We start from the raw sequence: 14,088 nt of genomic DNA, 5'->3' as shown, positions 1-14,088 counted from the left end.
AGCCATGCATGTTTCTCAACTCAAGTTTTTTTTAATAATTAAAAATATTTAGATCAGTTTATACCTATTTTGATATAAAATTTAAAGTTTTTATATAGTGTTTTTTTCATCTTTTTTTTTTGCCTTATAGAGTGGTATGTTATAAAGAAGAGATCTCCTTATGGATGGCAGCACTAATTCTCACAGAAGAGACTGATTTTATTACCATAATCTATCGAAGTGGACTGCCTCAATGAGAAGGGCATCCACACCTCTTCTTTTAAGGTATAAAGCATGTCTTTGTAGCCCCAAAAAACAAAGAAAAACCTCGGGGTGCAAGAATTTATTAATTTACCAAACGCAAGTCTCACACACATGTATTGGGTTTTCTCGTTATGTATTTTAATATTAGAAATTTAAAATAATTTTAAAATATAAAAAATTAATAAAAATATTTAAAATTTTTAAAAACACATGACTAATTATAATCTCAAACAAGCTTTTAAGCAGTGTTTGACATTATATTTGATAAGCATTTTTTTTAAAAATTATTATTATTTAATTTTAAATTAATATATTTTCAGGTTTGACATTATATTTGATAAGCATTTTTTAAAAAATTATTATTATTTTATTTTAAATTAATATATTTTCAAATATTTTATTGTGCTTATATTAAAAATAATTTTTTAAAAAATAAAAATAAAACATATTATTTTAATATATTTTAAAATAAAAGATAATCATTATCATACTTTCAAAATCACATAATATTTTAATATATTTTAAAATAAAAAATAATCATTATGATACTTTCAAAACCATAGTTGGAAAATAAGATTTGCACAGGCAAAAAGAATAATTAATGGTTAATTTCACGAAATATCTTTAAAAATGTGTATAGAAAAATATGAGCAATAAAAACCGTAACGATAGCAGCAATTATCTTACATTGTTGTTGCTAGCCGATAATGTTTTCACTATTAACATAGAATTCGTTATGTTACACTTCCCTGTCATTAATTATATCATGCAGTGAAGCAAACTTTTCAGGAGCTAGAGCTGGACATATATAATTGTCTTAAATAATTCTCAACAGATAATTAAGATGGGTCCCCTGAAATCCACCGACAAAATTCGGTGTCGATTCTTAAAGACAAGAAACTATTTCAGCATGTAGTTGACGAGAGGTGTAAGTTTAATGACATTGAATGTGTAATGTTCCTTGCTGCTGCAATATTCAATGTTTTATTTTTTAATTGAGAATCAAATTATAATTTATTGACTTTAATATATTTTCCTTATCGGGGGATTGAAGGGAATATTATATATATATTGTTTTTTAAAATGTTGTCAGGAACATCTATATTTGATAGATGAGAATAAAAAGATGTTATTTATTCAAACTTGAGGAGTATTTGGAGGTTAAAAAGTAGTATATCTAGGAGAGTTTAATCTCATATAAAAATAAAAGTGATATTTTATTATCTTTATAGATAGTTATTATAGAAAAAATAACTTTTTTACAACAAGATCTACGCAAAATCAAAATATAATTATAAAGATAAGGTTTATATATATATATATATCAAAATACAATTACAAAGATAAAGGTATATAAAACCACTTTTTTTGTTCTTTATATTTGTAGCTAATCGTCATCTTGGCTACTGTGCTTTAAATTCGTCTAAATTAAAGTAAAAATAATAAAATCTCCGTTAATTTACTCCAATAAATAACTATGCTGTTAGAAAAGGTCCAAATTGAACTTTTTAGAAGAACCGAGACTGAATTGTACTTTTATGAAAAACTGCCCAGCAGTCTCAACACGAAGAAGCCTCGCTGTCCAAACTACCGTTGAGGTGATTGGGACGAGAAATTACGGTGAGAAGGTGGTTAACAGCAACAACACAAGGAGGACGAGATTTTACAAAAATGTTCTATTAAGTATTCATTTTCTTAAAAATGCAATTTAGTCCTTTTAAAATGGCCTACTTGCCATCATTAGTTAATTGGGGCCAATTGATCAATAATTTATCGACTTTAGCTTCAATCAAGCAAGTCAGAAATGCAGGAGGCAAAAAGTTATTAAATCATGTTAGGTTTAATAACTACACACTCATGACATTTTAAAGGGGGCAAAAAGAAATATAATTTTGGTGTTCTACTCGTACTACAGGATACTAGAACGAACAATGAATTAAATTATGTACCCAGCGTATATCATCGTGCTGAAGTTCATCTTTTAAAGCTTTTTTGCTGCGTTACTGTGTTTGATACTGTAGTAAATACTATTAAAATATGTTAAAAAAAATATTAATTTGGGTGTTCTACTCGTACTACAGGATACTAGACCGAACAATGAATTAAATTATGTACCCAACGTATATAGTCGTGCTAAAGTTCATCTTTTAAAGCTTTTTGGCTTTGTTACTGTGTTTGATCCTGTAGTAAACACTATTAAACTGTATTAAAAAAAATATCAATTGAATACTTTTCAACCTAGACATCCTTTTAAAATATACTTTGAAAATGCACTTTGAAACTAAAACGCAAGCGTCTGTAATTATCGCGTTACTGTGTTTGATACTGTAGTAAATACTATTAAAATATGTTAAAAAAAATATTAATTTGATACTTTTCAACCTAGACATCCTTTTAAAATATACTATGAAACTAAAAAGCAAGAGTCTTTAATTATCATTTTTTTTTTAAAAAAAAAGAGTATTTTACAGAAAATATTATTATTTCATGATGGGTTGTCAAGATCATCTAGTTGGATTTCTACAATGTTCATGTTGAAGCTAACATTTTCTTCAAGAGATACTTGAACCAATTATTTTGAAAGGCTGTTGCATTTCCCATGATAGAGCAGAAAATAGACAAATGATGGTGTGGAAAACAGCAATATTCAGCAGGAGGCTGCCGTCGATTTCTATTCTTATACAGGAAATGTTACGAAGCTGTGCTTGTAGAGGTTTTTCTGCACACAAGAATGAAGAAAACAAGTCGACCGGTGATAAAAGGAATAAAAGAGACAGGGCACATGGACAGCAACGGAAGCAACTCATAATTTAATGAGCATGTGCCATTGTGCCTCCTACCATGGTGGTGGGGAACACGAAGCAAATAACCAGAACTTATCACATGATTTGTTACTTGATTTGCTTCGATCGTCCATGAATATCACTATCTTGCTTCCGAATGATCAAGACATCATGATTTTTAAGGTAAAACACATCGTATTTAGAGTATTGAAAGTTATATCCATGGAAGTTGACGACGATATCAGTATCCCATATCCGGTCTTCCAAAATTGAGGGCTTAGTGTGTGTGTGTGTGTGTGGTCTTCCAAAATTGAGGGCTTAGTGTGTGTATATATATTCATGAATAATTTATAATATTCACCATTTATGATGAGGTCAAAGTCATCAATAATTGGGCTGAATCAGATCCATAATACAGCAACAGGCTAGCTACATAGATACGACCTCCTTGACGATGGCCCCCGAAGATGATTTTTATTATATATTAACGATTTATTAGTTTAACAATTTGGTAAAATTATTTGTTATGGATACTCAGAAATTAGATTTTACTTACATTTGGAGAAAAATACGTAGGTATCCTTTAATATAAGGCTGATATTTGACGGGAATTCTTTAAATATAAAAATTCTTGCTCGATTTGTAGTAAAGTTTTTAATTTCTTTTTTAATACGCTCAGGTTTTTCATCGAATCAAGAGAAAGGCAAAAATTCCAGTTTTGTTTTATTTTATTTTATAACATGATCTCATAAATGTTGTTGTATCATTTGATGTCGGTCCTATACACAACTTGAAATCTTGTTGACTTGTGTTTAGGGATTTAGTCAAAATAATAGAAGAATTTAACTTAATGTAAGTGAGATCATAAATTCAGGTTCTTTATAGGAAAATTAGTAAAATCTAATCAAAACTTGTTAATTTTTTAAAAAGATTTCTTCCAAAATAATACTATTTTTAATTTTTTATAAAATAAAAAAATTAAATTAATTCAAATCAACTCTCCTTATCCATTACTTGTCTTGAATCGACCCAAATCGGGTTAAAAAACCTATGGGTTTACATGAATATGACAATTGCGATGCCAATCTTTTTTAATGCAATTTTCCAAGTCCCAGACTGTCGTTTGACCATTGATAGATAGATACTGGAGGTCCAAAAGCGAACATCGTCAGCACTGTTCTGAGGATAATTAATTAATTCAATTAATAACTAGTCAAATCAATTTAGTAGTGGCCAATTCTTTCATTACAAGCCTTAAACAAGACATTGATTGTTCCAAGCCTTTAAATAAATAAAGAATCAATTACCCTAAATTATGAGGATGGTTTTTGTATTGTATTACAAAATGTTTTTTTATAAATATATTAAAATATTTTTTATATAATTATATCAAAATCATCTAAAAATACTAAAAAAAATACTAATTTAATATTTTTTTCATGTGAAATACAATTTTAAAATATATAGAAACACAATTTCAAAGGAAACAATAAATATGCTTTGTAGATCATATAAAGTGTTCATTGATTGAACTTGCCGACACCATATTTAATTTCCATATTATCCTTGGAGAATTCGTCCATAAAGGCAAATTACATTTAATCATCACACATCAATGTTTCAAAACTCAACCTTCCTCGGCGGACTAATAAATGTTTTGAGTGATTTGAAACCCAGGTAAAGTTAGATTTCAGCAAAAATAAAATGCGAATTAATTTAGTTTAACTCGATAAAAACTGATCAAAATTAATTAATTTTTTTAAATAAGATTATTCTTACTTTTTATATATAAAATATAGATAATTAGAATGACATCATAAACCCATCAAACCCACTATTCAAGACTTATCCTGAATCAATACTAGATCAGTTTAAAAACTAGGTTTAAAGTACATAATACATGAGAGTGGTTTAAAAACCATGGTTAAAGTACATCGTATATGAAAGTGGATCCCTAATTAATTATTAATTAAAAAAATAGAGAAAGAAAGAAAGAGATACGAGTCATAGTCATGAGCAAGTGGTGGTTCGTGCACCCATATAAAATATGTACCAACCTACTCATCCAAAGCAGTCTAACTTACTTGCGTTTTTTTTTTTAAAAAAATTATTTTAAAATATATTAAAATAAATTTTATTATTTTTATTTTTATTTTTAACACTTCAACATATCAAAAACACAAAAAGCGAAAAACACAGCACTGCCAACCACACCGACAAAGACATGCCCTTTTCCATTATGGACAAGTCAATATTTCCAGGACGTGATCATTCAAGTCTTTTAAACATAAAATGTTTATGGAAAGAGAGGCAGTGATTAGAGGGCCCTTGAGAATTGGTTAGACTGTCACACAATTCAATTTGTGAGCACAAGTGTGTTATCCAATTTGAAGATAATTATAGCAATCTCTGAGACTCTTGGAGATTAAGCAGGAGACGTATAAGGCTCACATACAGTTAAGAAGCAAGAGGTTAAATCAATGGAGGGGATGGAGGTTAAGACTTCTTCAAGTGTTGTTGGTTTAACAGACACGAATGTATGTGAAAATTATTGATTGGACTGCTTTCTATGACTCAAAGATTACGACTTTTTATCTCTGGTAGAATTTTCTCTTCTAGGGTTCTTTTGTAGTGATGCCAGGAAAGGAAATGATTTCATTACATTTCCAGGTGTAATTTTTATTATAATTAATCTACAGATGAAATTCCGGTTTGGACAATTAATCTGATGATCTACTAATTTAAGGTGTTTGAAATAGTTGTATCACTGTTTCAAACATGCACTAGAACCTAACTAGTTTTATATTAAATCAGGTAAAGATTAACGATACGCATAGACTCGAGATGTTAGTTCATGATCCGATCAGAAATCTTGAAACAACTTGTTTGTGTTAACCGAGGCGTTGGTCGTTGGATCCACATAATTCATAAGGGCCTTGAAAAGTAGTGAAGGGAGAGGAAAGCTTGATAACTTAATACTCGTTTGAAGCAGATCGTCAACTGATTTTGGTAGGGCATCCTTCAGGAATTTTGGTAGGGCATCTTCTTTTCCTGTCGTGTATGACCTTCCAAATCATTGAAGTGAAGATTTACATTTCGTTGGCCCATCATGGCGGCAGGCTAGCTGTCAGCTGGTGACCAATCTCATAGCTGATCAGAATTTCCAGACCTGATGATCTAACGAAGGGGATGGTGCTACTTTCTGCCGTGAGTTCCATTCCTTGACATAATTATTAACGAAGCAAACCAAGTGATCTGTGCCTTTGTCCCCTTTGTCTTCGTAGTAGGGCAGCTCAAGATTCTTAGCCATCTGGGTTTGGGCAGCAATCATCTATAAAGTGAGAAGAAAAAAGAAGGGAAATTGCCAACAGACAACATGTTTATGTACTAACATAGGAAAAAGAAGGAACATTAATTAAAATGCAATTCCTGGAAATTACAGGGAAATGATGCTGGATGACCAAGACAGGGGTCAATATTAGCCCTCGGGGTACTGCCATGAGGGTCCCCAGTTGCAGCTGTTTATCATCGTTTTCTGGATTAGTTGTCAGTTCTTACTTGACTTCAGCATGGGAATGTATTTCAAGAGAGTTCGAATATGGACCTCGACATTTTATCTTGTTTGGAAGGGAATGAAGATGGATGGAAAGTTCCTGTAAGGAAAAGATACGTACTCCAACGTTGTTATATCAGCGTATTAATATGAAAAAACCCGTAATTTAAAACCTAAATCCAGCTGATTTGATGTCATTTTTCTGTGAGTTGCACACCAAAAAAAAAAAAACTATCTTTGTGTAAAATGAAGAGTGTCATTATCAAAATCATAATTTAATTAATAATGCAAGCTGGCATATGAAGCTTTATTTCAAGCTGATGAAAAGGATGGTCAGACGTTAACAATTCCTTCTTATCGTCACCAGGCCTTGCTTCCTCTTTTTAAACAAGGATGGATATAGATGTTCTTGCTGGAGAGACCTGCAATTCTCAGTTGAAAAGTGCTAGAAAACAACCTTCATCAAATTATTTTCTCTTTTTTGGATCACGATTCAAGCAATAGGTCCATTGTTTTTTTCTTAATTTGTCTTTGATGGGAGTCCTTTTCACCACTCCTTGCATTTAGATATTGTTTTGGATTAACTGTAGTTTAATCGAATGTAACAATCCTTCATTTCTTCCTAAGCCGGGAGGGAGCTACAGCAAGCTTTGAGGGAGCTCGGCACCTCCAAAATTGTAAAAAGTTCATATTTTATTTTTTGAAATATTTTTTTTTTTAAATTTATAATAGTTGTGCATTTAGCCCCTCTAAAACCTAGGTTACTCGAAATTCAACTCGAACAAGTTTAACAAGAAATAAAAGGAATTGATTTAATATTATTCTATTAAAAACTCAAATTAACTTGCAACTTAGTTGTGATAGTTAAAAGCTCGTTGAATTTTAAAAATATCCTTTTAATTTTTTTAAAATAAATTAATTAACTTGTACTTATTTAAATGTTTGGGAGTGTAATAATAGCTATTTTTTAAAATGTTTTTTGTTTAAAAGTTTATTAAAATAATATTTTTTTATTTTTTAAAAATATTTTATATTAAAATTATCTAAAAACAAGAAAAAAAACTAATTTCAAGAAAAAAATAAAAAATAAAATTTTTTATAAGTAATTTTTTTTTAAAAAAAACAGGATATTAATTCTATAACCGTGTCATGCACCTTGTTGACTTTTGGATTCAACAATAATGGGAAGGTAAAATGTAACAACACACACCAATTATTGTTGCCTATACTGTGAGCCTTAATTTGTCTTGATTATTGATAGGATCTGCATGCTCTCAAATCAATAATAATAACACAATTAGTGGCCTGCAAATGATTTTTATAATGAGATAAATCATAATTAATTTTCAATGCAATACGGAAGAAAAAAGAGGAAGAAAACAATTAAATTAAGTACTCTTTTAAATTATCCATCAAGCACACTGTTCAGCGTGCTGAAATGAACCTAAATTTACTGTATTGAAGATGTCGATTTGAAGCCTGAATTGAGGCTGCATATATCCTGACAAAAATGGCGTTGTGTAGCGGTCCCCACTCTCCATCACTTGTTTTGATGGGCAATCTCCTTGGCACCCAAGCATGTTTATTTCATTTCTTAAATTTAATTTGCAGAAGAAACATATAATTTGATTTGATTGATAAATTAATTAAACCAGTTGACAGATGTGAAAACAAATGAATTTGCTTAAGAAATATTTTGAATTTCGTGTGTATATAATAAATTGTCTATAAACCCTGCTTGATCCGTCTCCAGCAACTCTTACATTCCTTGGAAAAACAACAACTTGAACACAAGATTTATGATCACCACGAGCTGCAACTCTGACAACCTTGTAGTCTTCTTATCTGGAATCAAAGCCAAATCCTACGCCGAAGCTGAGCTTGAGACGTCCATTTGATCTTCACACTAACGGGGTGGTGGAAGAATCCTGATCAATTGCCTTGTTGCAGGGTTCCATATGACATATTTATCATATAATATTTCAGCACAGACCAAACCACGACAAGCACCAGTAAAATCCATGGTGCGATCTCTTGGCTTATAATACTTTCTTGGCTTCGTTGCTGTGCATTTTCTGTGGTAGCTTCATTCTTATACTCCCTTTGTCTAATATTCAGCTTATCAGAAAAAAATTATGTGCTGATTTTTATAGCTCAATTTTAGAACTTAGTGATGTCTAACATGTGTAAAAGAACAAATAGATAGTTTTCCCAAAGAGCGTTTGCTGTATAAAAAAGAAAACAGAAAAAAAAAAAAAGAGAGAAGCAGGAGTTGCTGTTGCTTGTGCTACAATCAGAAGAATTGTATAAGAACACCCTACTCCATCCGTAAAGATAGCTAAAAGCTCCATAGGCTGACTTCAAATATCCAGGATGCTGTCACTAGCTAGATCACAGGTTTGATAACAATAAAGAGAGAGGCAGCACTGAGAACCAAATTTGATGATTGCTCCATTTCAGCTACGGGAAGAGATAAAACAAACAAGATACAAGTCCACAAAATCATGTGAGCATGGAGGGAATACAAAGCATTGAGGAAAGTGATAGCAGACCAAAGAAGCAATGAGAGGATTCTTTAAAACAGATTGCTCTCTAACAATCATTGCCTCTAAGTTGAATGAAGAACAGTTAAAATGTCACCTAAAAAAAGCAGAACCAGCTAACATGATCGGAAATGTAGACAATCAGACTAACATCTCATGCATATAACTCCTGCCAACACTGCCTGTCTCTCTAGACGACTGAAACAAGCTCTCTGTATGAATAGAGGCCTGACGGAGAGAGAATTGTCGCTGGAGTTGAAGCATTCTAAGACTTGATTGATTCAAATCAAAGAACACCTTATCATAAACATTAGCTTCTTGAAATATAACTTCGCTGTCGCTGCATATACCAAGTGGCCTTCCCAATGAGGCAGGCAATGCACAAGGAGGAATCGTAAACACTTTTGACCAACACCTATCTTCACCGCTGCCATTGAGGATCCACTTAATCTGCCTCCAAAAACCCTTACATCTTGTAAACATGATGAGAATCAAGTTTGCAAAGTTATGGCAGTCCGATTGAAAGTAAACAGAATAGGACTTAAGGAGTTATGAGTTCTATTTAAAATCAACAATATTATATTTCTCTTAGATTAGGATTATTATTAGTAATAGCAATTTCTTTATATTAGAACTCTTCATTTAATATAAAAAAAAAAACTTTTCTTAAATTCTCTCCTTGAATTTTCTTCAGAACACCTTGATGGAATATGAGAATCAAGACATGAATTTGCTCGGACCTGTACTGTCTTATAATCTTTTCCTTCAGGGCCAAACCCAAAACCGTGACCTGTGCAGTTGCCCTTGACATCCACTGAGTTGTGATTTGTTGTCTCAGCAGTGCCATCTGCTGGTTCGTTTGTTTGGGACTCCCAGTTTTGTCAGGGGAGTCCTTAGTTCTCGTCCTGTTGTCTTCTGCTGCAGTTCGTATTTCTCTGCAGCAATCTCTTGTATTTTGTATTCTCCCAACAAGTTGGCTTCATGTACACTTAGCTGCTCTATTCTGAAATTGGCTTATAAATAAAACAAAACAGTTCGAAACCTAACAAGACTTGCAGAGCCATAATTGTAATCATTTGGTGCATAAGAGATTCGAGAAGGCACGGAAATTCTCCATGATGTCATGGTCGACCAGGGCCTGCATGCCTCCACACAAAGTTGAAACATTGATAGGCGAACATTAAATATTTGAAAATTGGTAGCCAAACATTAAATAAGATTGGAATGTGAGCTGGTGTGGGCAGTGGACATCTTTGTCTTGTTACACTTGTACTCCATTAATAAACAAGTATAAGCTTTTGATTTCATAACATATCCAGCAACCTTTTAGAATTTCTTGCGGCGGTTCAACCCAAACATATATCAACTGTCTTAAGCCAGGGCATGCTGGAGAATTCTTTCCTAGAGTCACAATACTAAACTTTAGGCCCACCGAACACTGCCTGGGTGGACCAAGCTGGGTTTGATTCAATTCTGTATTGTCTCTATGTCCAAAAAAGTGACACAAGTCCATGCTGATAGGAACATCGGAGAATCTGGAGATTTGAAGTCTTTCAGTGGATGCTAATTAGAAACACAGAGCAAACAAATGATGGGCAAAGCAAGTTTCTTAGTAAAAGAGAAGCCACAAGAAATCAAGCATGTTGGAAGATTCCTATGGCTCCCTTGTGGCTCAATTTCAAAGAAGATTCACAATCCAACATTGCACTATCACAAACAACATTAGAGGAGCCAAGAGAGCAAAACCAACAAGACTATTTTATAAGGCATCAAGGCAGCCAAAATGAGAAGGGCAAACACACTCCATGATGTAAAAAGCATGTGCTAGTAAGCTCATTTTGGTTCACTTCACTTCAGTTATCACTGTAAGCAAGTCAAAATTAAAGCACTAGTCCCTAAAAAACACAAAAAAAGAAGCTGAGTTATTATTATCAAACTACATTACTTCATAGTAGTAGATGATAAAATCCTACCCCAAACATATATTTATATACCCTTGGAGTCAGACTCCAGATTCCAGACTCCAATTAGACCTCACTAAGCACCTCCTCTTCTGTAACCCGATGATCATGTCCTGCACTCACTGGAACTAAACTTTCCACGTAACTGTGAATGTCACATGAGTAGGTAGCTTCACAAATATGCAGCCTTCTGTAATTTTGATTACTTGGATCACACAAGAAAAATTGAGTAAACTGTCCATCTAATTTCCTCATTATCAATCCAGTCTCATTTGTAACACCTACAGGGTATCCAAGAGCATTTAATTGAAGAGAATTCAGTTTAGTCCAATACTTACCATCAGCACCACCATAATCATCCCATACACATATCTCAACTCGATCGGTCGCAGCAGGTCTTCCAACCAGACCCTTTGAAGGATAATATGCCAGCGCAAGTAACCCTTTAAACCCCATAATTTTAACACAAACTCCGGCGGAAAACTCAGGTGTCGGTATCTTCCTAAACTCTTCAGTATTCAAATCGAATGACAGAATAAACTTCTGAATACCACCTGATTTTCCAGCACTGTTACCCAACCAATGCAATCCTCCATTAATAACCACGCCGTTTTGTCCTTCATGAATAACACAAGCCCCAATCGCTCTCCCATCAATCACTTTCCAGCAACCAGTCCGCCACGAAAAAACCTCAACCATTACAACAGGTGATTCACCCCTTTCGCAGGCGAAACCCACTATCCTCACAACTTTGTAATCATTCTTTTCCCGATCAAATCCAAACCCAGTTGAGACCATCCAAAAGGGTCTACGAGAATCACTGATTCTTGGACTAGGGAGACAGGAATACTGCTTCCTAGCAATATTCCACAAAACAAACCCCCTCGCATAACAAGAAGAGATATCAAGACAAACAAGACCATTGCTAGAACCAACAATTTTTGGGAACCTAATTAAGGAGCCCAAAAGAGGAATCTCAACATCAATGGGTTGGTTACTGGTCAATGAAAAAGAGAAGTTAGACCCGGATGGGTTGTGAAAGTGGCGAATAAAAAAGGTGAAATGTCGAGAAGAACGGCGGAGATGGGCGGAGATGAAATCAGGGGAGTTGATCAGAGCAGAAAAGGGTTTAGAAACGGATTCGAAACGGGTTAAAGATTTGATGGGGAGCCTCGATAGTATGTCAGTTAGGGTTTCTTGGGGTAAAGTGGTTTTTTTATCCATTGATCTTCGCTTGCTTCTCATGGGAAGAGAGAAATCTGAGGTGAGAAAAATTGAGGGAAATGGGTTTTACATATACGTCCCAATATATATAGATATATATGTATACACACACACACACACACGTGTGTGTGTGTGGGTGTGTGTATAGATTTAATCTAAACACACTTTTTTATTTTCAGGTTAGATTTTCTTTTCTTTTCTTTTTATGTAATTAGTAATGTGTTCTTGGGGATGGTAATGAGATTTTTTATTTTTGTATATATATAGAAATGTTAATGAGAGTTCAAAGGAGACTTATTGAATTAATTATTTATTATAAATGGTATTTAATTTTTTTTTGGAGTTGAGAAAATCGTATTTAATGTTTATATTTTTTTGGTATTTTTCACGGTAATAAATTATTTTTGTATTGCTTGTCACTTTTTCTTTCTGCTTTTTCGCTTATAAATATTTTAGTTATATGGTGTGAGTGTTTTCAAACCATATGTCATAAAAATATTCTTAAAAATTTATTATATTGATATTTCGTTTATCTACATTAAATTTTAAATTAATAATCTATGTTTGCATCATATATATTCATAGAAAGACACTTCTTTCGGGGTCAATTCATCCAAATTTAAGTTATCTCACCAATTTGATTGGTCTTGCCTAATGGCTAAAAGCAAATTTGTGCTAAAAGCAAATTTGTTATAAAAAAGTTGACATGACATGGAAACTATGATATAAATTTACATTGTAAACGTGTAAATAAATTTATTTTTTTTCATGTATAATTCAGACAAACAACAAGTAATTTTATTAATAAAAATACAGTGAATTTGTTCTTGTATAATAAATCTTATCATACAGGATCTAAGAAAAAAAATTAAAGTGTTTGGTAAGACTTTATATAAAAAAAAATATTAAAAACAATTATATCTTCATAATTATATTTTTTTTATTAGCTAACATGCTCCATCCAAATGCAAGATTATGATTATTTGTAGTATTTTAATTTATATGGTGTATTTTGCCTTTACAAATAATACATCACTTTTAAATATTATTATGTTTTCTTTTACATGTTACTATATTTTCATAAGTTTCACATATTATTTATTATACACCATAAATTTCAACAAATAAATTAAAAATTATATTTCACAATAAATAATTTTTATTTGTTAAAAAATATTTAAAGCAAAATTATATTTCTTCCATTATTTCATTATTGATTAAAAAAAGAGTTGACGAATACAAGCATTTGTTGAGCTCATGCATTAGTGAATAAATACAAAGATATATAATAAAAAACAAATTATAATTATTATAAAATCAGTTATATTATTTCTATTTAATTTCATTATTTTATGTAATTCTATATTATAAATATATATCAAGTCGCTAAAAATAGTACATATCTTTGTGTATATTTTAAAACTAAAATAAATAAAAAACATTTATCAAATAAGGTGATAGTTATTAGTTAAAATAAACAAGTTTGATTTAAAAAACTTAAAATTTAACGCAAGCTGTGATTTTAGTTAGATTATATAGATATTAACCTAGCAAAATCTATATCTAAGTAAGATTAAAAAAAAACAAAAGAAAAAAAAAAGGCAACGCTTTTTTTTTTATTGGTTGATGAAAACGAGTGCCCACGTTGAACCACTAACTAGGAAACCTTTTCAAGTCGGTAAGGCGGGGTTTTGCTGAAACGATGCGTTTTACTTCCAGGCCAATCACGTAGAAGGAATTAGTAAGCACCAAGAAAGAGGCTGGGCGAAAAAACTAACAGG

The 14,088-nt window shown here is 32.0% G+C and overlaps 1 protein-coding gene across 1 annotated transcript; it reads right to left on the bottom strand.

The window, feature by feature from the left end:
- Nucleotides 1-10,858: 10,858 nt before the first annotated feature.
- On the bottom strand, nucleotides 10,859-12,390 carry LOC105112363 (F-box/kelch-repeat protein At3g23880-like). The gene has a single exon (XM_011008048.1). It carries the CDS (start codon nucleotides 12,326-12,328, stop codon nucleotides 11,150-11,152), a length of 1,179 nt encoding a protein of 392 aa, XP_011006350.1. The 5' UTR covers nucleotides 12,329-12,390; the 3' UTR covers nucleotides 10,859-11,149.
- Between the last annotated feature and the right edge of the window lie 1,698 nt (nucleotides 12,391-14,088).

Source organism: Populus euphratica, unplaced genomic scaffold (assembly GCF_000495115.2).
Source record: "Populus euphratica unplaced genomic scaffold, PopEup_1.0 scaffold336.1, whole genome shotgun sequence".
Taxonomy (NCBI): Eukaryota; Viridiplantae; Streptophyta; class Magnoliopsida; order Malpighiales; family Salicaceae; genus Populus; species Populus euphratica.
Note: the sequence above shows the minus strand (reverse complement) of the source record. Positions and strands in the feature narration are given on the sequence as shown.

Excerpts from the sequence above, each read along its gene's own strand:
- LOC105112363 (XM_011008048.1), bottom strand. The coding sequence starts at position 12,328 with ATGAGAAGCAAGCGAAGATCAATGGATAAAAAAACCACTTTACCCCAA.